The sequence below is a fragment of the Echiichthys vipera genome (genome assembly GCF_963691815.1).
Source record: "Echiichthys vipera genome assembly, chromosome: X".
NCBI lineage: Eukaryota > Metazoa > Chordata > Actinopteri > Perciformes > Trachinidae > Echiichthys > Echiichthys vipera.
The window spans coordinates 8,404,979-8,429,574 of record NC_139825.1 but is presented as its reverse complement, the minus strand read 5'-3'; the positions used below and the strand labels follow the sequence as shown (position 1 = coordinate 8,429,574).

At 43.0% G+C, this 24,596-nt stretch overlaps 1 protein-coding gene across 1 annotated transcript in view; it reads left to right on the top strand.

Moving 5' to 3' along the window:
* fbln2 (fibulin 2) overlaps positions 1–20,439 on the top strand; it is a gene marked incomplete at its 5' end in the record, with an annotated part of 133,836 nt that extends 113,397 nt beyond the window's left edge. Inside the window, one exon of the mRNA XM_083938634.1 lies at positions 18,416–20,439. Coding sequence (XP_083794760.1) covers positions 18,416–18,776 — 361 coding nt within the window. The 3' untranslated portion in view covers positions 18,777–20,439. The remainder of the gene's footprint in view (positions 1–18,415) is intronic.
* Between the last annotated feature and the right edge of the window lie 4,157 nt (positions 20,440–24,596).

The window sequence follows — 24,596 nt, the reverse complement described above, 5'->3', positions numbered from 1 at the left end:
GCACAAATATGCCAATATATCATCATGAGTTAGTTATTTGCATTATTCATTAAGAAGGTGAGACAGAGGAGACACTGAACTGTGTCTGACCTGACAAAACTATGATTATGAATTACAAATATCCAAAATTCCCACAACACTCCTTATTCTTGTTCTTATGGCTAATGCTGTAAAGACAGGTACTGGAGTGCAGTCCCCCCTTTGAACATTTTATGTTCACTACAACAGGAAATTTGTAATTTATCTATATTTCAATTTTTAGCAATTTTTTAAAAAGCATGCATCAAAACTGGAGAAAAAGCCTTTTATTTTATAGATGAAAAAGGTAATTTGGTTAAAAACAGTGATTGGAATAGTTACAAAGGGTAATTATCATGTAATAAATGAGTGAGGGGAAAGGAACAAACGATGAATAGCATAATACAGATAAACCCCTTTCTTTCTTTCACTACCACAGGCCAGAAATTGAACTGATGGCTTGAAACATCCACCCTGAAGGGGAAAAATGATAAAATATGATTAAAAAGAAGGTGCGGATACAGCAAACATGTATTTTGCCAAACTTCTAACCACAGGGCCCCCACTCACCGTCACCGCTCAGCAACTTTCTAATTTCTAGCCCCCTTGACAAAGTCTGTTGTCACTCTTCACCGGGTTGAGACGAAGGATATCTAAACAACCCCCCCCCCCCCCCCCCCCCCCCCCTTTGTAGCGGTCTGGTCAAGCTGTAGAGGGTAAAGGAGCTAAGGTCGGACAGGCAAGCAGGCAGACCTGAGTGAGACAGTTTGCACACAATTACATGTCATGGTTTGCACAAAAGGGTGAGAATTTTATTGTTGTCATCACGCATGTGGCTGTAGGGTAATCACATTCTAACATTCACATTTTGTGTTTAAATCACTTTGACTCAATATCTGAATCCAAAAACGGTGGTACCCACAGATCTTCATCTGGGTTCATGGTGATTCATGGTTACTACCCCGTGGCGGAGCTCACCAATGAAAACACGAGAGCTCTGCAGCAAGGCAGCACGCAACATATGACCAACAACATTAACACCACCACAATCAACACAGGGAGTAGTAGTCTGACAGCGGTGGATTTTCCATCCCCCCATCGTGAGCCAGGACCAAGGTCCCAGCCGTCATGGGCTTCTGAGTTTTGCTTTACTCTCAACAGTTCATTCAAGTGGGCGACAACATGAGTCAAATTGTCACCTAATGCAAGCACATGGGTGCAGCATTTTGTCCAAATAATGTGGCACACACCCCCTTGAGAGGCAAAGCTGTGGGTGTGTGTGAGGTTCAGTCTGTCCAGGCAAGGGCCCACGTTCTTGCACTCAGGGTTTGTGTAGGCAGCGTTCCATCCGCTGTTGCACGTGGCGCTCACTGTCCAGTTGCAAAAAGACGTGCCTAGATTTTGGTCAAGTGATGTCCGGAATGTTCTTACAAAGCACACAGCTCCTCGTTGCCGTGTGGGGTTTGTCGTCATCACTGAATGATGCACCTGACTCAGTGTAGTTGTGACGTTTCTGAATCTGACTGTCGATCCCTCGTAGTTGACGGCACTGATGTTCAGAACCCCCAACCAGGGCGCAAGGCCGCAGGCAGTGCCATGCCCACACCCTGAGGATGTTGGGCATAGACATAACAACTGTTATTCGTCCTCAGCCTGGCGGTTAGAGCCACAGCTCGTTACCAGGCATTCTGCTCCGGTCGGGTGACCGGGGCGATGTCCACGATGTGTAGTTCCTGTCCGTTTCGATCTGCAAGGCTGGAGTAGGACTCGTTCAGCAGCAGGAGTAGTAGGTGTTGAGCCGGCAACAGATCCAGGTGGCGTCTCAACCCCTCCTGGAGTGGCTGGCCTTGGAAGATCGATGCCATCTGGTTCCCTCGGATCTGTCTGTATGAGGGCATCGTCTGATGGCTCCGTAACTCTTTTGCAGTGGCAGGCGTGGATCCAGGTGGCTCTCTCTATTTCTTGGTTTGTCTCTCTTTGCTCTTGTTGTGCTGAGATAGTTGGGCTTTCTGGGTGAAATCCACAACTCTTTCCATGATAGAGACAGGTAGGATTGATGTGAGTTTCTGGAGCAGCGTTGTCCCAGGCTAAGGTCCCCCCATCCAACCTCACCATTGAGGAGAGAAAAGCAGTAACGGCACTGAGCAAAGACCACAGCATCACTATCCTTCCAGCAGACAAGGGTAGATGCACAGTTGTTCTCAATACAACTGATTATCAGGCAAAGATCTCTGCATTACTCAGTGACTCTAACACTTATGAAACTCTGAAACGAGACCCTACCAGCGGTTACAAAAAGAAGGTGATAGAATGTCTACAGCAACTACAAAAAGAAGGAGTCATTAGCAAACCACAGTATTACAGGCTTTACCCCCAGGACTCAACCCCCTGCTTATATGGACTCCCAAAAATCCATAAAGAAGGGGCCCCGCTCAGGCCCATTGTCAGCAGCATAAACTCGGTCACTTATAACATTGCCAAGCATGTTGCCAATATTCTGGCACCACTGGTGGGAAACACCCCACGCCACATCCAAAACTCCATGGACTTTGTGAACAAAGTCCGAGACCTAAAAATGGATCCAGATGAAACCATGGTGTCCTACGATGTGACTTCCTTGTTCACCTGTATTCCAACCATGGAGGCCTTGGCCACGGTAAGAGAGCGGCTCACACAGGACATTTCCTTACAAAACCGAACAAATCTCAAACCAGACCACATTTGCCAACTTCTGGATTTGTGCCTGAATACCACATATTTCCAGTTTAATGGCATTTTTTACAGACAGAAACACGGCTGTGCCATGGGTTCACCAGTATCCCCTATTGTGGCAAATCTGTACATGGAGGAGGTAGAGGGCAAGGCGTTGAACTCCTTTAAAGGAGTAACCCCAAGCCATTGGTTCAGATATGTGGACGACACATGGGTTAAGATCAAATCCAAAGAGGTGCAAACTTTTACTGAACATATCAACTCAGTGGACAGAAACATCAAGTTCACCAGAGAGGAAGTTAAAGAAAACAGCTTGCCCTTCTTGGACTGTGACGTCCATATGGAGAATGACAGGAGCCTCCACATAGGGGTATACAGAAAACCCACTCACACGGATCAATATCTACTTTTCGACTCTCACCACCCTTTGGAACACAAGCTTGGCGTTATCAGAACACTGCAGCACAGAGCTGATAACGTACCCACTAGCTCACAGGCTCAAGGGGAAGAACGCAAGCACCTGAGAGGCGCCCTCACAACTTGTGGCTACCCCAGCTGGACCTTTGTTAAAATGGCAGCTGCCTCCAGAAAGAAAACCAAAGTGGTTGAGAAAGAAAAAGATAACAGGAGAAACAACATAGTCATCCCATATGTGGCTGGGGTATCGGAGAAACTCAGGAGGATTTTCAACAAACACTGCATCCCTGTGTATTTCAAACCCGGTAACACACTCAGACAGAGACTAGTACATCCGAAGGACAGAACACCACACCACCACAAAAGCAACCTGGTTTATGCTGTCCAATGCAACGAGGAATGCAAAGATCTTTACATTGGAGAAACAAAACAACCACTGCATAAACGCATGGCCCAACACAGGAGAGCTAACTCCTCAGGCCTGGACTCGGCTGTCCACTTACACCTCAAGGAGAAAGCCCACTCCTTTGATGACAGCAATGTCCAAATCTTGGACAGAGAGGACAGATGGTTTGAAAGAGGAGTAAAAGAAGCCATCTATGTAAAAGTGGAGAAACCATCGCTAAACAGAGGAGGGGGTCTGAGACACCACTTATCTCCAATTTACAATGCCGCCCTTTCATCGCTTCCCAGGAGATTCAACAATCTAACCTCAAAGGACAACTGTTCACACATGGCCCGGGTGACCCCAACGACTGTCGTTCAGACTCAATAGAGCACTAACGACGTCGAAACCAACTGCCCACCACCGACTGTCACTCTAACGACGGGCGTGGGCACTTGGAGCACAAAGGGTTTCAGTGACATCATCGGCCTTGTGAGAGGTTAAATACCTGGATCTCCACACCAGTTAGTTGGACCAGTCCCAGCCTGGTCAGATGCGTACATGAACTGATGAAGCCTCTTGGATGAGAGGTGAAACGTCTTCCTAGACAAACAACCAGTCCAGTTGTTTTTGACTGAAATTGCTTTGAGGATAACGATGACCTGGACGAATGAGAACATTCACAGGCTTATTGACGCATCTTGCTTTGAAGTGGGAAAAGCCTCTACATACTTTGAGAACCGGTCGACCATGACGAGGAAAAATTCCTTTTCTTCACTTGGTGTTAGTTCTATGAAGTCCATTTATAAGTGATCAAAGGTCTTGCTGCTGGGGGATGGACGCTCTGTTTGAACCTAATGCCTCTGCCTGCATTGTTTGTTGTGGAAATCACAAATTTTTTGTATAGTGAGAAACCCTTTTGTGAACCAATTTCTTATATCACGGGTCATCCAATGTCTTTGGATATCACGTGTCATCCCCCCTTTTGACGCGTGGTCTCGACCATGCGTCAATTTAGCGTAATGGTGAAACAAATAATCCAGCAAACAGGGCTTGTCATTAGGCCCATACCAAACGTTTTGTTTCATCACACTGCCAGCTTGCTTCCACGCCCATTTCTCTTTTGGTGTGGCTCTGTTCTGCAGCTCTTGTAAGTCTGCTTATGGTGTTACAGCGGGCTGGAAGTGATAGCAAGCTGTGTTATCAGCGGTTGTTTAGCTGCGACCTTGGTTGCAGCATCAGCACGGGCATTTCCTAGTGAGACATAGCCTGTTTTATGTGTATTTTCTTCACATTTACATATGGCGATGTGATGTGGCAACAGCAAAGCATCAAGGAGAGAAGCGACCAAGTTGTGATGGGTGATGGGTTTGCCAGATGCAGTGAGAAAATCTCGATTTGCCCAAATTTGTCCAAACGAGTGGCAAACCCCCCATGCATATCTGCTATCTGTGAAAATAGTGACAGTCTTACCTCTAGCCAATTTGCATGCTTCAGTCATGGCCACAAGCTCAGCGGCTTTTGCTGAATAGTTAGCTGGGAGAAGTTCTGTCAAAAGTGTTTTGTTTATGGTGACTGCAAAACCTGATTGGTTAAGGCCTATTCCCGGGTCCCTTGATGCTGAGCCACCCACAAAAAGCTGTCGGGGTTTGTGAGTGGTGTTTCGCGAAGATCAGGTCTGGGGGAACAGATTTCATTAATAATAGCCACACAGTCATGGGGCTTCTGTTTCTCAGAAGTGGGGAGCAACGTTTTAGGATTGAGAACAGTGCAGCGCCGTACAGTGATATTAAGTAGTTCAAGCAGAATGGTGTTGTATTTTAACCATCTTGCAGAGGACAGATGTGAGGTCTTTCCTCTAACGAAATCATTAAGACTGCATGTGGGACTAACAAGGTTAGTGGAGAGTAACCGACAATGTCGCGAGAAGCTATGACTGCCTTCTCCGCAGCTGCCACAGCTCTAAGGCAGGCTGGGAGACCGACTGCCATAGGGTCTAGTTTGAATGAGAAGTATCCAACCGTTTTTTTTTATTAGTTTTTTTTTTGCCCCCCCTAATCCTGCAGTAAGACGGAGGTCATGTAGTGTCCCTTTTTATCAACGGTTTGTGTAAATGGCCGGTTGCAATCTGGGAGGCCCAGAGTGGGTGGTGTCTGTAGAGCTATCTTTAGATTGTGGAATGTTTTTTTTGCATCGGGCGTCCAAGCGACTTTGTCCCGTGCTGCTAGACCCTGACCATGAGCAAAGGCCGCCAAAGGTGCCTCGATGCTTGCATAGTCAGGGATCCACTGTCTACAGTATGATGTCATGCCAAGAAAACTCATAACCTGTTTCTTTGTGATTGGTTTTGGGATTTCTTGGATGGCAGAGATGCACTTTTGGGAAAGTATTTTCCCCTCTTGCGATATAATGTGTGTAAGCAAGGCTATCGTGTCCGCGACGCAAGCCTCCTGTGTAGGAGAGCAAATCATTAAATCATCCACATGTGCCAGCAAGGCGCTGTTTTGTTGCAGACTTAAGGACTATAAATTCTCACGCTGAGTAGCGTTGAGGATGGTTGGAGACTCCGACAGCCCCTGACACAGTCGGGTAAACTTGATGCTTTACCTTAAAATGTGAATGCAAACCAATATTGGCTGTCGGGGTTTATGTGGACGCTAAAGAAAGCGTTAGCCAAATCTATATCAGAAAGCCACTTACTTTCAGGTGGAACTTGTGAAAGAATTGTATGAGGATTTGATACTGTAGGGGCACGTGCATGGATTGCTGCATTTACCACCTGCAAGTCCTGGACAAACCCTTCACTCGTCTGGCGTATGTGGATGCCATTTTTTAATTTTTATTTTTTCACCGGACATACTGGCGTGCGGACTGGTGAGTTCTCACAGGGGACGATGATGCCTGCCCTGGGGAGGGCCTCAACCACCGATTTGATGCCCTCCACAGCCTCTTTTCGTAATGGATACTGTCGCTGGCAGGGCCTATAAGGATTTTGGGGTGATTACAATAGGTTTTTTTTTAATTTGTTTTAAGCAAATCTACATTTTGCCGGTGTTGTGCCCACACTTGCGGTGGCACTCGTTTCAGTTCAGGTACGTCAGTGACATTATTAATCATTATCTTTCCATGTGGTGCAGTGAAGTGTGATGTAGAGTATACCTCTGGGTTTTGAAGTTTAAATCTTGACCGTTCTCAAGAGCAGCAACTGCCTTTTGAATTGTTAATCGATGCACCCTTAAACCTGATGATGCTCAGTTGCAGGGTCGGCCGTTTGATTCCATCCGGTCGCCTTGATGCATTTTGTCAACCAAGGTTCCAAATTGTTGCGGCTCCTGTGTTTTGATCAGGGAAACATACGGGAACTGCGGCACTTGGAAGGAAACGTTAGGCAGGCACACAGAAACTGCACAGCGTGTGTTATCCCAATACAGGCATTGCAGTTCTAAACTGTCACACAGAGTACTTTGTTTAAACCATGTTTGTTCAAATAGAACATCTTTCCCTAAGCAGATGTGTGCAGCACAATGCACTGCAGTGAGGCTTGAGTGGGGGAGGAGCCATAGATAGTGGTAAGTAGCCGCATTATCAAGACAAGTCAGGAAGGCTTTAGTGTGTAAATCATTTTTAATTATGGTTAGGCCATTCAAGCCTGAGTTAATGTTTATGCCTAACACACACATAAGATCTCTAACACATCTCCTGCTCATTTTAGGTGTTTTTTTTTCTTTTTAAATCGTTGTGTCGTATAACAGATTCTGTTGCTCCGGAATCTACTAGGAATGTGAGGGGTACGTCTGCAACAGTGAGTGTTAGTGTGGGTAGATTCTTATAGGCAGCAAAGTTAAGTGAAGCATACATTCCTGCAAGTTTTGTGATGTGTGTGTGTTTTCTAAGCATTCAATAGTCTGAAGTACGGAATTTAAACTGTGTCGTGGAGAGAGTGAGAATGTGTTGGTGTATTCACGTGTTCCGTTCGGATGGCCTGTGTCTGGTCCAGATGCGCCCCTCACTCTCCCCAGTCCTCCGGCCAGTCAATCGCCCCTGTGTCGGAATCCCTGGCGTTTGGTCTGCCATTGTTCACGCTCTTGGCAGTCGTTTCGCTAGTGTCCATGCTTTCCGCAGATGAAATAGCTTCTCGCCCCCTTGGCCCTCGGCCACGCCCTCTGCCTTTTTCACGACCTCTGTGGTGATTGTCTCTTTGTGGTAGGTCGGAAATGCTGGCAAAAAGTCAGGAGCTCCGCTACATATTTCTGTCCTCCATCCTTGACCTTGATGAACAGGGCGGCAGTTTTTTCATGTTCGTCACGCCGTTCAGGTTTTTGCTCCTGGTGTAGTGGGAGCCAGCTCGTGCACGTAGGTGGGGGAGTTGTGTAGATGATCGCGATCGCCGGGGGCCGAGTCCTCTGCCTCTTCCCCTGGATCTGCCTGTCGTGGTGGCCGGCTGGCCACCTCTCCCCCTCCCCAGTGCAGCCAGGTCGTCGAGGGGGTAGAGTGGTCGGTGCGGTTGTGGTGCAGGCTGGGCAGCCTCTTGGATCTGAGGCTGAGCCTGCTGAGCCTGCTTCTGGTTGGCTGGTTGGGGAGCCAGCCTGGTCGGAGGAGCCGAGTCGAGGTCGAGGGTCGCATCTAGTTTAAGACACAGAGAAGAAGGAGGGGGAGGAGAGGTTACCCTTTCCCTGCCTGTCTGCTGCCTTCTGTCTGAGGTTACTTTTCAGAATCCAATTGTCTGAGACTAAAACTGCCTGTATTGGGAAAACTGCACTCAGTGGCCCAAAATTTTAATTGGTCAACGCAAGATTCACCGTAGTTTTGTTCATGTACTGGAGATTTGGGCTTAGGGCTACGCCTTCGTCGCGTTTGCTTTGAGTTGGCCCCATTTCGCTTAGTTTAGGTCTGTGTAGAGTCGCACTGGCGTGTCAATTATGTGCTTCATTGTTTCTCTGAGGATGCTATTTCTATGTTTCACTGGTAGTAAGTTTGGGCCTAGCTTACCTTGGTTATGCTAAGCTCGTCTTTAGTGATATTGAAATCAATTGAACCGTTAACTCTTTAGCTTTAATGCTAGCTAGTTTAGCTTTAGCTATATTGGTAATGCTAACTTAGGTTATGACAATACCCACAGTCTAATTTTGATATGCTATTTTTCTCAATGCTAATTAGCTTAGCATTAGCTATGCTAGTTATGCTAAGCTAGTCTATGGTAAAACCCACAGTCTAAATTGATATGCTAGGTTTTTTGCTCAATGCTAATTAGCTTAGCATTAGCTATGCTAGTTATGCTAAACTAGTCTATGGTAATAGGTGCAATCAATCGTAAATGCTGACACTTAGCTTAGCCTTTCTGGTAGCTATGCTACTAGGGCCTAAAGCTAACTGCTAGTCCCTCTCAGCTGATGCTATCTGTTGCACCCACCTCCTGTCTGGCGCTGTGCCAACCCACTCCTGGCAAAAGTGACGTGGACCAAGAATTTAAACTGTACAACCTTTGATTCAAAATGGCGACCAGGTTTTAAAATGGCGGGCCTCCAACCCACGCCCAATACCTAAATTTTAACTGCAACCCACACACAACCACACCTATTTCCAATTTTCTTCTGCACCATTGTTCCAAAATGGCGATTGGCCTTTATAGCCACACCCAACTTTTGAATTTCAATTGTCAAAATGAAAACGTCCGCAAAACTTCATTTGTTTGATTCACAGCATTTATGTAACAATTCTATTTTGCTTTTTTTTCCAATTTGGATCACAGCTGAGTCATATTAACCTTTTTTACTCGGAACCATGAAAGCCAGCTGCTCAACATGCTGATAGCAGTTTGCCAAGGCTAATACACAGGCCCGGAGTGGCTAATCGGGAGGACCGGGACAATTCCCGGTGGGCCGGTCTGACTTTTGGGCCGCGAGGGCCGGTGTTCAATTATTATTTTTATTTATTTTGTGCCGGTGTTCAGTCATGGCACTGAATGGAGTGGGGATCACGTGTGTACTGTTACCGCTGTCGCTGGTCATATCAGGGAGCTGGCGGTCTGTTAGATCATGCCAATGAAACTGGGACGCGGACGCAGGTTAAGGGCACGCCCACCAACAAGACACAGACGCAGACGCAGCCTAGTCCGCACACTTCAGTGATGTTTGCCTAGCTCCAACCACAGATGTACAAGGAAAATAATAAACCAAAATGGAAAATAAAAAGAGCAAGGGTGGCGCAGAAAAAGCGAGGATTAAAAAGAGAAAAGCCCTGGAGACAGACGCAGCCAACTCTCCTCTCACACTCGGTGACAGCGTCCTATAACGATCATATAATAGTATAATATAATTGTATAATATCACGGCCAAAAGCTCTGTGCGCCTCCGGATGGCCGTAGCACGAGGAGCTCTCGTAGGGATTGGGCTTCCCGGGGTTTGTTTACCGGCGTTGCTGTGTGGAACCGGTCTTCCGCGTTCCACACAAGACCGGATTTTTCTTTATTACTGGAAAAAAATAATACAAAATAACTCGGTGTTGGCCTCAACCACTGGTAATACCGCATACCGCGGCAACCCTGAATGTTACTAATAATTGGCATAATAATTTCTTATAGCCTGTCTAACCTAACGTTACATAATTTAAATAATATTATGATGCAACGCCACATAACTGGCCACAAACTTTAGGGGATTTGTAGCCCTTCAGATACAAGATGCATCACCAAGCACCAGCCATCAGCCCACAGGTCCAGAGTGTGCAGGTAGGATTGCTCATTAAGTGAATATTGAGGTGGTTCAGGATCATCTGGTAAGGATGAACCCTGGGCGCCTCCCTAGGGAGGTGTTCCAGGCACGTCCAGCTGGGAGGAGGCCTCGGGGAAGACCCAGGACCAGGTGGAGAGATTAGATCTCCACACTGGCCTGGGAACACCTCAGGATCCCCCAGTTAGAGCTGGTTTATGTGGCCCGGGAAAGGGAAGTTTGGGGTCCCCTGCTAAAGCTGCTGCCCCTGAGACCTGATCCAGGATAAGCGGATGAAGATGAGATGAGATGAGATGAGATAATGAAGAGCATGGTGTAGACCTAGCCTGGTCCTACCAGACTCGTACTTCATTTCATTTGCACAGAGAGTCTGGACCTACTCAATTGATAGACTTTAACTAACTTGGCAGGCAGGTGTCTGTTGAAATTTAAAACTATTGGATCTGCCCAGTGCCACTCTGGATCTGCCATAACCAATCGCTAACGTTTGGCCGGGAATCACGTTGCGCGCAGGCTGTAAACAAACACTGCATGAAGATGTAAACGAGAGCTGATTGGACCCAGATTGCAATTGATGATGATAGAGGATTCAGCACTACAATAATGAAACTGACTTGAATTTTTGACTTGAAAAAGGGGAGATTTGTGACGAGATTTATGAACATTTTTATGATTTAGAGTCAGAGGCAGAGCCAGGAGCCAGTGGTGAGGAAGAATCAGGTGAGCTAGTGTGTGAACAAGCAAGCATCAGTTCCAATAAAACCACTTTCTTTGCCCCAATGATAGTAGTGGCCCGTTATACTTTTGATCATTAGTAATAGTAAGAATTACAGTAGGAATTACAAGGCTTTAGAGAACAGTGCGCTATTGTTTGCTTAACATGTAAAGTTATAATTACATTATTTTAATATAATAGGTCGTGATCTAAAGTGGGCCGGTCTGAGGTATGAAACTCCAGGGCTGAAAATGAGTACCACTCCGGCCCTGCTAATACATTATCTCAATTGGTCATCTGGTCAGTTAAAACATGTCTTAAACAAACGCACACACATATATACGCACACACACACACACACACACACACACACACACACACACACACACACACACACACACACACACACACACACACACACACACACACACACACACAGGCCTGCAACATTCATTCTAATGCAAACATCCTTGATAAAAGTGGGTCAGTCAGTGATTTACCTGTTTTTACTCGTTCAAAGATTTTCTAGAATCCAGTTTATGGATCTACATATATATTTATGGGTTACAGATTTTTTTATTACAAATCTATATATTTATCGATCTTTCTCTTTATTTCCGACAGTAATTTTACCTTATTAATTGGTGCTTTACATATCATACATGCAGTGGTCATATGAGTATACATATATATATATTCCTGTAGGAGTTTTCACAAGCGGAGTTTTCACCCTACTGACTGAATTACTTTCTTTTGTTTCTAGTTATTTATTGCTGTTAAAAACAAACTCTCCCTATATTATCTTATGCTCCCTCTTCCCTCAGCGCGTAGGAAAGAGAGGATAGTACTGTTGATTGGACCTTGAGCTAAAACAAAGCCTTTACACACTCTCCTCTTTCCACAGCTGTCGAACATGAACGCACACACACAAATATGGGGTAGAGAGGGAAAGAGAAAAAGGGACGCACATGGGAACAACGCACATATAGACTTACAAAAAACTATCTACCATACTGTCCGGAATCACCTCTTACTTTGCTCATGAGCTAACCGGAAACGTTGCTGTAATTCACCTCAAACAGACTCAAACTGTGAGACAACGTTTTCACAAACCAGTACTACTAATCAGACTCGAACTGAAAAGAGAGCAGCTGATCAGACTGCTGGCCGGCCCTCGCACAGACTCTCACTGTACGTCAAAAAACAGAAAGACTCGAACTTCCTGCAGAGGAGGGTCCCGCACCCTCGTCTTCAAGGGGCCCTAGTGGACGTCAACACACAAACAAATGGACTCGAACCATTTGCGGAAGAGGGGCTGGTAACCCTCGTCCTCTGGACGTCAACAAACAAACAAATGGACTCGAACCATTTGCGGAAGAGGGACTAACACCCTCGTCCTCCGGACGTCCTCTAGACGTCAACCACCAAACAAATGGACTCGAACCATTTGCGGAAGAGGGACGGCACACTCATCCTCCAGACGTCCTCTAGACGTCAACAAACAAACAAATAGACTCAAACCATTTACAAAGAGGGAGTGGCACCCTCGTCCTCTAGACGTCAACAAAAAAAACAAATGGACTCGAACCATTTGCGGCTCAGGGACTCTTACCCTGTCCTAGACGTCACCAACAAAAAGAAACTCACCGGAGATTATTGAAGAGATCCTCCACCGAGTTCAGTAGTGTAGGTGCAACCGGCATCCAAAGATGATTGTTCATTTTCTGGATTAACTTGAACTATCAGTTTGATTAAAAGTAGGCCCACAGCCTGCTGAAACAAAGACCTCAAATACTAGACGAAAAGCCTGGCTGCCATGCCTTCTCCCCCACAACAGGTCACACCCAGGTGTGAATTCTCCAAGGCACCCAAACTGTTCATTGGCTGAATTGACCACTGACTATGACATCACCTGAGCCTATATAAAGTGAAGCACACAATCTCTCGCTCTCTTTTTACCGGATCTTCCTCCTGCTCTTCTCCAACTCTACGCGATCCTGATCCAGGAGACCAGCTGCCGGCTGTCCCCTCGGCCCTGGACCTGGCCTATCAGGTCCAGGGCGATCACCACAAAGGTTAACCAACCGGTTATCCTCAACTGAGCACAGCACAGAGCGATCTGTTTCCTCTTTTGCCTAAGAGCCACAAATAAGACAAGAACCTCTTCACCACGAAGCTTCCTTTCTTCACCCAGCCGCTGGCATCAAGCAACGCAAAACATCTCCCCTCTCATGGACTGGTAACTAATCACCAACTGGGCATTACTACATGTTATAGGACTTTATGAACGGCTAGATACCATTGTAACTTTGTCGTAAGAATGAGAACAGAGATTTCAAGCTGCTGGTGCTTTGTGTAACTTAAATGTTCACGCTCTCTGCAGGGGTCTGAGCCCCCCACCTCTCCTCTTTGTCTCTCTCTCACACACACACACACACACACACACACACACACACACACACAAACACATACGTTTGCTGTTAGCTTTAGTTGGTTTATTGTGTTTTGTTTGTTGCATTTATTAATCTGTTAATAAATGTTTGTGTTTACCATATGTCTGATTATTTAATATTACACAAAGATGAATGAGCCAGCTTCTACTAAGAAAAGAACTTTTAAATCCTTCAACTAATTAAACTACTACATTTATCGGTGTTCAACCCTTAATTAGTAGTTTAATATATTACATGAGACTTTAATATTAGTTATCACTCCGTCTATGACGGTGGTGCCCCGAGGAACCCTGGTTTAACTAGAGTCATTTTTATTATTATCTTTGATAATTATTGGTGATAACTAATATTTCCTTGATTAACGATAAGTTTATTGAGAATACTCAATCTCATAATCTGAACATGAGTCAAGGCCCTATATTTGATTGGTTCTCCGTGTGACGTTTTTAATAAATTGAAGTTATTAATTTTTAGTAATTTTTCTTTATTAATTTTCCTTATCAAATATTTAATTTGATAGTCACACTATTGATCCAATTAAACCCAAAGTACCTACAGTAGGCACCAGCAGTGAGAGGACACTCCTGCTGTTGGACGTTAGGCCCCCACTTCTCAGCTGAATTTGTGGCGAGGTTGAGGAAGGAGCTTCACTCCACCGTGCACAGGTTTCACCGTCAGTCCTGTCCAGCCTGTGCCTCTCACTCCGGGTGCCCACCCAGGGACGCCAAATTGTTGTGGAAAGGGATTCTTCAATGAAGATCAACAAACAGGATCAGCTTTTTCTCCGTGGTTTATTTTGCCAAAGCATTTTCTTCCGCGGATAAAAATACGTTCATCCCTGCATCCTCACAAGTTAGAGTCTAGCAGAGAATGACGATTTGCCAAATCTCGCACAGTCTTTTAGGGAGAGGGACAGGACGCGCTAAGCCTTGGTTGGGTGACGTCTTTAGACCAAACAAAAACTTCCTTCAGACATTACAATTCTGAACATTCTGAACCTCTCTCATCACAAGGTCTCTAACACAGGGTACAGATGCACAAATATGCCAATATATCATCATGAGTTAGTTATTTGCATTATCCATTAAGAAGGTGAGACAGAGGAGACACTGAACTGTGTCTGACCTGACAAAACTATGATTATGAATTACAAATATCCCAAATTCCCACAACACTCCTTATTCTTGTTCTTATGGCTAATACTGTCAAGACAGGTACTGGAGTGCGTCTAATTTCCTGGAATACTAAGGGCGTGCACAACGTGCTCAAAATTGGTAAGGTCCTAACTAAGTTACAGCACCTTAAGGGGGATGTGATGTTCCTACAGGAAACGCATCTTAAATCAGCTGACACCTCATGTATTAAGAGGGCGTGGATGAGCCACTTAATCCATTCCAAATTTACAGATTAGAGTTAGAGGGGCAGCCATCATCGTTCATAAAAGGATCCTGTTTGAGACGTGTAATCCTAGATACTGACGGCCGCTATGTCATAGTTTCGGGCACACTTCAGAACACACCAGTGGTCTTCGGTTTATACATCCAGCCTTTTTTACAAGGCTAATTGGAAAAATCCCAAACGCTAACAGTCATCATATTATCATGGGTTGGGACTTCAACCTGATGCAGGATGTGACCCTCGACAGATCTTCCCCCACACAGATTGTACCATCCAAATCAGTACATGTAGTAAAAACATATTCATCACAGTTGAGAATTTCTGATCCTTTGAGTTTTAGAAATCCCCATGGTAAAGCCTTTTTCTTTTTTTCCCATGCACACCACACATTCTCCCGAATTTATTTATTTTTACTTGATAACAATCTCCTCCACTGCGTGAAGGCATGTGAGTACCACCCAATAGTCACTTCTGACCATGCTGCTACCACAGTTGACATTAGTTTTCCACAAGATACAATTCCATGTTCAGCATGGAGGTTCAGCTCACAGTTACTGTCAGACAGTTAGTTCAAAGATTTTGTTGCGACTCAAATCCACTCTTACATAGTTTAATGACACCCCTGATTTCAGCAGCGGCACTCTGTGGGACGCGCTTAAAGCTACTATTCGAGGACAAGTGATATCCTATGTTTCTCAGATGAGAAGGGCTGGAAGTGCTAGGCTGGTGGAAATTGCAGAGAAACTCGATGGGACTTACTCGACCTCTCCTTAAACTGATTAACGTACCCTGGCCTTTACCACCCTGCTCGCCAGACTTAACATTCTCCTTAAATGGAAACATGTTTCTCCATCGACTCACAACAGTTGGATACGTGAAAGTTTACAATTTCTATGGTTAGAGAAGTTACGGTTCTCACAGAGGGGATCTTTGACAGCATTCCACAAAATTAGTAATAGTCTTACTGTTACTCCTGATGATGCTGAGGATGATTCCTCTAACTTGGAAGGAGATATCTACTTATGTTATATGTTATTTAATTACCAAGTTATTACTGTGATTACATCTGACATGGGTTGTTTGGAGGGATAGTGGGATTCATGTTGGGTTTTTTCTCTTTTTCTTTTTCACTTTAAAGCAGACACTCTGATGCAGTATGCAACTGTTGTACTTTTCTTTGCCTGTCTGCCAAAATTCAATAAAGAGTTTTTTGGGGAAAAAAAATTGTACTGCACAGGGAATCATTTACTGTGCTTACCTTTCTTGTTTATTTGTCCCAAACAGCCAACAGCATGTATCACTGCTTACTTTACTGTTATATAAGTAAATTATAATATTAAGGGTCTGGGGCATGTCATGTCTACTCACCCTCAATTCTTCTAACCATCTTCCTTTAATCCCAGTGTATGGGGCTACTTAATGCAGGATTAATTGATATGGATGAATATCAAAATAGTCAAACCCAAGTTTTGTAAACTAACTGATCATGTTTTTACAATGCCAGTTATGCTGATAAACAGTTCTTAAAAAAAAACACAGTTTTAAGAGCACAATAAACTCAAATAAATAAAACACAAGTTGACCCAACAAAATTATTTGTTCCACCATTTTAATTATTGCTTTTTGGATGTGAATCTAAAATGTGAAGTATCGGTCTGAGAATACATTTGATCAATTTTGAATAATATAGGGTATTCTTTATTAGGCGGGACAGTTCATGTTTTTCAATAATTGGGATCTGCACCTGTGTGTGTGTGTGTGTGTGTGTGTGTGTGTGTGTGTGTGTGTGTGTGTGTGTGTGTGTGTGTGTGTGTGTGTGTGTGTGTGTGTGTGTGTGTGTGTGTGTGTGTGTGTGTGTGTGTGTGTGTGTGTGTGTGTGTGTGTGTGTGTGTGTGTGTGTGTGTGTGTGTGTGTGCGTGTGTGTGTGTGCGCGTGTGTGCGTGCGCATGCGTCCGTGCGTCTCCTAGTCTGGGACCTGATAGGCAATACATGATAGTAATTAAACTGAATAAATAATATATTTAAAACAAAAATCTAGCAACGTTTATGGTTGTGACTGCCTCTGTTGAATGGTTAAATGAATATTAAGGTTAATTTGTAGCATCCTGGACATTTAAAACCTGACATACTGCCCCTTTAAGCATTGACTCGTGTCTGTGACTGACCCATGACTCACATCGAGCGGCACAAAGTCAGATGGCTTTGATCAGCTCAGTGCTTCCCAGGGCTTTCTCTGCAGCTATCTTCTGCACTCCAGTGGACAGAAACAGCACACACACGCTCCACCCGAGTCCTGTCAGTGTTATCAAGAAACACCATATTACCTCATTGTGACATGGCTTGGTATGGCATGGACAGACATCATTCATCATGATCGTGGTGGTGCCTGCTGCCGTGGTCCTGCATGACGCTTCCTGCTACTATTATAATCTATAACCTTAGCTGTGCTTGTTTCTACTATTCTGCTGTATTAACTGCCATAACATATAAGCCACATTCACATTACTATAGATATTATTATAGTTACTGTAAGTGTGTCTGTCTCTGTCTTTGTGTCCGTCTTTTCTCTCTTTCTCTCTCCTTTTCTTTCTCCCCAACCGGTCAAGACAGATGGCCGTCCTCCACAGAGCTGGGTCTGTCTGACGTTCCTGCCTGTAATAGAGAAGGTTTTCGTTGCCACCGTACTCTACGGGGGAATTGTTGGGACTATGTTTATCATAGAGTGTGGTCTTTACCTAGTTTGTAAAGTGTCCTGAGAGATAACTTCTGTTATGATTTGGCACTATAAATAAAATTGAATTCAATTGAATTGAATCATGTGTAAACTTGGCTGCCATTTACATACATCTGAGATTAAAAAGTCTCCACCTCTGCTTTTAGTGCCACCTTGTGATTCACTTGAGCAGGTTCCAAGACACTCTTGTTTTGACATCAGCTGTGTAAATTATAAGATGCACTAGCCTACAATGAGCTTTACTCCAGACTGCAAATTCTGATATGTAAAGAATAAGCAGTCATAGAGCAATACAGCAAATACAAACGAGGAAAGCACTGCTGGATGCTTTCTTTCACTACTGGCACTGTATTGCTGTGTTGTGCTGTGCAGTGATAGGGACTAGCAATGCTACATGTATCAGTGCTACCAGTTTAACTACATTCATTGCTACATTTTATCTGCTGCACAGATTCTGCATCTCCACATAAAAATATTTTACACTGATATTATGAATGTTGCTTTGGAGCCACACTGGAAACAAATGTACAGTTGGTACCAGGACTCACAACCAAGCTCATCAGGAGGAGGACAATGGTTTTCTTTACCAGTGGAACACATATGAACATGTTTAATGTTCCAGTAAATAGTCTTTCTTTTGTTTAAAGATTATTTTTTGGACTTTTTTTTGGACAGTATAGATGGAGGTTTAAAAGAAAATAAGGGAGAGAGAGGGGGCAACATGCAGCAAAGGGCTGCAGATGGGTAAATTGTCAGTAAATAGTCTTTCAACACACCCAAAGTACCTAGCCTCTTAATATTGTCATGTTCATCTACCCCCTTACTTTCTCTCTCTCTTTCTTTGCTCATTTTCAGACGCTGTGAGCTGATCAGCTGTCTCAGTAACTCCTTAGACTGTCGGAACTCCCCCATCCGCATCACATACTACCAGCTCAGCTTCCAGACCAACATCCTCATTCCTTCCCAGATTTTCAGAATCGGACCATCCCCCGCCTACTCTGGCGACCACATTGTCATCGGTATCATCAAGGGCAATGAGGAGGGCTACTTCAGCACCAGAAAGCTGAACAGCTTCACTGGCGCTGTCTACCTGCAGAGACAGGTGCGTGAGCCCAAAGACTTTCTGATAGATGTGGAGATGAAGCTGCTGAGGCAGGGGACATTTACCTCATTCCTCGCCAGGATCTATATCTTTATCACATCCAGTGCTATGTAACATCAAAGAGAAACAGACAGATGGAAGACATGGAGACTTCATATGGTGCTAAACATTTATATCTGCAGACTATTTTTGTAATGCCTCTCCAAAATCAAGCATTATTCAAAAATCTTGTCAAATGTTGCCAAAGACCTTACTGTTTGTTTGTCATGTCTTCGGCAGGTTATCTTGCTTATTTTTTTTTAGATTTTCTATGACTATCATATTTCCTGAGAAGCCTTGTATTTGTATTTACAGTATTTATAGTATTTTTTCAGTTTAAATCTTGCTAATGTACTTTAGTTTGTGTTAGGGTCCACTCAAGCTGTTGGCAAGGTGCTGCACAGGTCACTGCACAAGTCTGGGTCAGTGTTTTGTGCACTGCTCTACTCTCTTGAAGAGTTGCTCTTTAACCTCCCTTTGTAAATGTTAAGTTTCATGAGAGTTATTCATGAACGTTTGATGAAATTATTTTCTTTCAGTTGGTATGGCAGTGTATCACCAGAAAACAGATCAGAATCATGTTATAATGTGAAAGGTTTATTGTTATAAAAAAATGTTGCTCACATTGTTATGACCTAAAAATAAAACATCTAACAGGAAACATATGTTCTTGTAACAATATAATATTTATCTTGCTATGATGTAAAACATTTCATGTTATAACGTGATAACTTCTATTGTTTTAACACAATAACGTGTCACAATGCTATAACGATAAACTAGTGATGGGCAAACAAGGCTTAATGGAGCCTCATGAACCATTAGTTGAATTTGTTGAGTCCACTAGATGGAGCTCTTGGTTTAAAGAAAAGGGCTCAATGAATGGTAGTTCAGTGTTCTTGTGACCCTTTGTTGAACCAAGAGCACCATCTAGTGGCTCATGTAGCTTAATGAAGCCTCATTTAACTCAAGCAAGTACAGTAGAACAAGTAGAAAACAACAAAAGTTTCTAGTTATAAAGCAATACATTTGCCGTAAGAATGTGAAAATGTAATGGAAAAACATGAAAAATCTTGCGATAACAAACCTGTCACTTTTAACATGGTACTGTTCTGTTTTTCTCTTTCCGGCATGACAGCAAAACTTTTCTGTAAGTGGTAAGAAAAAGCAAAATGCATTTGTTTCCCTTTACTACTAATCAGTTAATAGAACAACTTTACAACAACCAGATTAGTGGTAAAGGGAAAATGCATCTGATTTTCTAAATTGGCTAATTCGTTTTTTAGTCTCTGCAGATATGACATCATTAATATCCAGGCCAAGGTGTGTGTGTGTGTGTGTGTGTGTGTGTGTGTGTGTGTGTGTGTGTGTTTCAAATTAAATAGATTAAATTGAAATTGATTTAAAAGGAAATCATTTTATTTTTTGTTTTACCAACTGTTTGGAGGTTACAAGAAAAATGTAAAAAATACATATTATATGTATCAGGTTTTGGCCTCCATAAGCTATCACCCAGCAAATCCGTCAAATGGTACATTTTGTTCAGCATTTGGTGTATTTCTTTTGATTTTTAAAGATATGATCCGATGAGATGTAATTGTTTAAATTTATTGCAATTGACACGAGAAGACATAAACAAGTCACGTAAATGTAAATTCCAGCACTGAGAATATTAATGTAGTGTTACTATTGATCATTTTATTAAGTGTCATATTCTCTCTTTTATTACTCATATCTCTCTATGTTACTGTGCTATAGTTATCTCAGGGTAAAAACCATGCAATCATGTATACAGTAGACATATTCCTGTATAGTTTGCAGGAATTAATCAGTCTGCTGTTGTAACTGTGGACTGGCCTCACACCGCACATATAGAGTGTCAGCTGATGATGATAATCAAATTAATGATTGTATTCAATATGTTGTCATTTGCTCAATAACAGCACAAATTAAATTCTACATTGTCACATTTTCATTATTTATTTCTCCCACATCAATGCTGTTCACCAGTGCTGCCTTGTCATTTTCACTGTGTGTGAGCAGTGAGCCAACATCCCCAACTACAGTGTATGATGAAACAAAAGCTAAAAAAAAGTCCTAAATAGTATGTTTAAAAAAAAAAAAAAAAAATTGCAGTATAGTTCATCACAAAAAGTCAAGAAAAGTCATAGTGTAATATGTTGGAAAATGAGAAAATCAGTTAAAGGAAAGCTGAAACCATCACAGCATGTATGTTAAAAAAAGTCATAGAATAGTGTGTAAAAAAAAAGCTAGAAAGAAAGTCAAGAATAAAAGGGTAGAACTTACATATAAATAAACAAACAAACACATTTAATTTAACAATGATGCAGGCCGGAAAAATAAGCTTCCCTCCTTGAAAGACCAGCAGCCGCCACTGGTCCCAGTGTTTCTAAAAAAAAGTTATAAACGTTGGTTTAAGAAGAAGTCATAGGATAGTGTGTTGAAGAAAAGCCAAGAAACGTCATAGTATAGTATGTAAAAAAGGCCCAAAACCCCCATAGTATTATATGTCGATAAAATACCAAAATCAGTCATCGGATAGTGTTTCTACAACATTTATAACATAGTATGTAAAAAAAATAAAAAAATAAAAAATATTGTGTGTCGAAAAAGAAAAGAAAATAATTAATAATATGATGATGAGGACACTGGGGTGTCTCGAGATGGTGTGTACGATGCTACAGCAGATGTTGGGTCTGCAGAAGGAGGGATGTACAGAACAGTGATGACGTGTGATCTCTCTAGGCAGATGGTATGGACAGAGTCCAACAGCCAGCAGTTCAACATCCGGGCTACAGAGCTGTTTTTTAACGGTGATATTAACATCACCTGCTGTTTACTAGAACAGCAAGCCCCCCTCCTTGCGTCTTACCGCTCTCGGTCCCGGTCAGCCCGAATGGTGTGGAAGCCATCCACGGAGACATTCTGGTCCGTATTGTTCCTGTGAAGCCATGTCTCCGTGAAACACATCAGACTGCACTCACGGTACTCCAGGTTGCTCCACGTTAATTCAATTCAATTTTATTTATAGTGCCAAATCATAACAAAAGTAATCTAAGGACACTTTACAGAGTAGGTATAGATGTGGTATAGACCAAACTCTATGACTTATTTATAATTTACATAGACCCAACAATTCCCCCGTAGAGTACGGTGGCAACGAAAACCTTCCCTATCATCGGACGGACCCAGCTCTGTGGAGGACGGACATCTGTCTGCACCTGTTGGGGAGGAAGAAAAGGAGAGAGAAAGACAGAAAAGACAGACAGATGGACAAAGAGAGACAAGGACAGACACAAAGACAGAGACAGACACACTTCCAGTAACTATAATAATATCTATATGTGGCAATACCAGTTGAACTGTGAGTGGGAGATCTAGAGAATCAATCAAACACCGACAACGCCACCTTAGGACTTGCAACTAAAGAGTATATTACTTTAACTTTAATTTCTCTGAGGGTTTCCCAAAAACCACCAATACACAGGTTCCTACACAAATGAATACAGGCACGGTGTAAAATAATTTAACAACCTTTATTAGTCACAATAAAACAATTTCATTTATCAAGTTATGTCTAAAACATTTATATCATTATTTTCTTTAATCTCTATCAAGTGATGTTCCACCTACACCAATACAGTGGTTCAGTCAGGAAGTGAAAAGCAGTACACTACGGCTCTGGCAGAGGTCCCTGCACTCAAATAATTCATACGGGGAGACAAAACATTATATTAATACACAAATCACTGCAACTCAAAAACAGAAGGGGGAAAACCATACAAAAAAGGTATAAATGTGGCAGGTCCTCCACTATAGCTGCTACAGTAACCCCTCCCACCCCCACCGACGTCTCGCAATCTGATTGGGGCGGACCACAAGTGAACTCACCTACACTTTAGAGATTAACAGAGTGTCTGAACGAAGAACTGTTCGAAACTGTTTCCTAATTAGCAAGGTAAGTTAGAGGCAAGTTAGAGGCAAGGCAGGGCAAAACAGCAGCCCAACGCCAGACAAGCTTGAAAAGAAAAAGTCAAGTGTTAGTGACAACATCTAACTAGCAGACAATAACATTTAGCTTATAGCACTGGTTACCTGGGTCCTGCACACATCAGTGCATGTAGCTGCTAGCGGCTACGGCAGCAACAGCAGCTTACCGGAAGAGGACGCACATGGCACATACACACCACAATACTTACTTATAGTAATGTGAATATGACTTATATTTCATGGCAGTTAATACAGCAGAATAGTAGAAACAAGCACAGCTAAGGTGATAGAATATGAAAATGATAGTAATTATGGTAGCAAACATGATAAAAGATGAGCAGCGGCAACAGCAGCTACCACACAGTGAGACATACCACCGATGGTGCCTCTATGGCTACAAATTCCATAGTTTATAAGACTAGTGATAGTATATATGACTAATAGTTATAATAGTAGCAGGAAGCGTCATGCAGGACCATGGCAGCAGGCACCACCACGATCAGCAGAGACCTGTGAGACGACAAAGCACAAACAACTCCGTGGAAGAAGTTGAATTAGTAACATGCATTGATGAGACATGAATGATACAGACAGAGAGTAGAGGAGCTCAGAGTATCAGGAAAAGTATTATCCCCCGGCAGACTAGGCCTATAGAGCATCATTAAGCAGAACAAAATCAGCTTAAAAATAACAACATTGCTAAGGGCTCGTAAGCCCTAGCTGTAAGCTTTATCAAAAAGGAAAGTTTTAGGTTTACTCCTAAATAAGGGGACAGTGTCTGCCTCCTGAATAACACTTGGTAGTTGGTTCCACAGGATAGGAGCTTGGTAGCTGAAGCCTCTGCCTCCCATTCTACTTTTGGAGACTCTAGAAACGACAAGTAGCCCTGCATTCTGAGAGCGCAGCAATCTAATCGGATAAAACGGTACTATGAGCTCTTTAAGATACAACGGAGCCTGATCAATAAGAGCTTTGTAGGTAAGGAGAAGGATTTTTAAATTATATTCTAGATTTTACAGGAAGCCAGTGCAAAGAAGCTAATACAGGAGAAATAGTTCTCTTCGATTTGTTTTAGTTAGTACACAAGCTGCAGCATTTTGTACCAACTGGAGACTCTTAAAATACTTATTGGAGTAGCCTTAAAATAAGGAGTTGCAGTAGTCCAGCCTAGAAGTAACAAATGCATGGAATAGTTTTTCTGCATCTTTCTGAGACACAATGTTCCTAATTTTCGTAATATTACGCAGGTGAAAATATGCAGTCCTTGTTGTTAGTTTTATGTGAGAATCGAAGGACATATCCTGATCAAAAATAACACCCAGAATCCTTACTGTGGTGCTGGAGGACAACACAACATCATCCAGAGTAACAATATATTTAGCAATTGAGTTTTGGAGGCCTTTGGGGCCAAGTACAATGACTTCAGTTTTTCCTGAGTTTAACATCAGAAAATTGCAGGTCATCCAGCTTTTTATTTCCTTAATGCACATTTGAAGTCTAACTGATCGGTTTCTTCTGGTTTGATCGACAAATACAATTGTGTATCATCAGCATAACTATGAAAATTTATGGAGTGCTTCCTTATAATATTTCCTAGGGGAAGCATATATAAGGTAAATAGAATGGTCCAAGAACAGAACCCTGTGGAACTCCGACCGTCCTCTATTGCCCTGAAGTTGCTTCCCACCTCTGCAGCCCTGGTGTGTTTTTCTCCAGAGTTCGGGTGGGATCTCAGCTGGTCTCGCCGCTATGCCAGCAGGCATTAGCGCGACCAGCTGTTCTCCGGAGTAAACAAAAACAGTGTGTTCCGGTGGAAGTGGCATTGGTAAAAACAGCACAAAACAAAACACGAAAACTAGCGAAAGTAACCTAATTGCAGAGGGC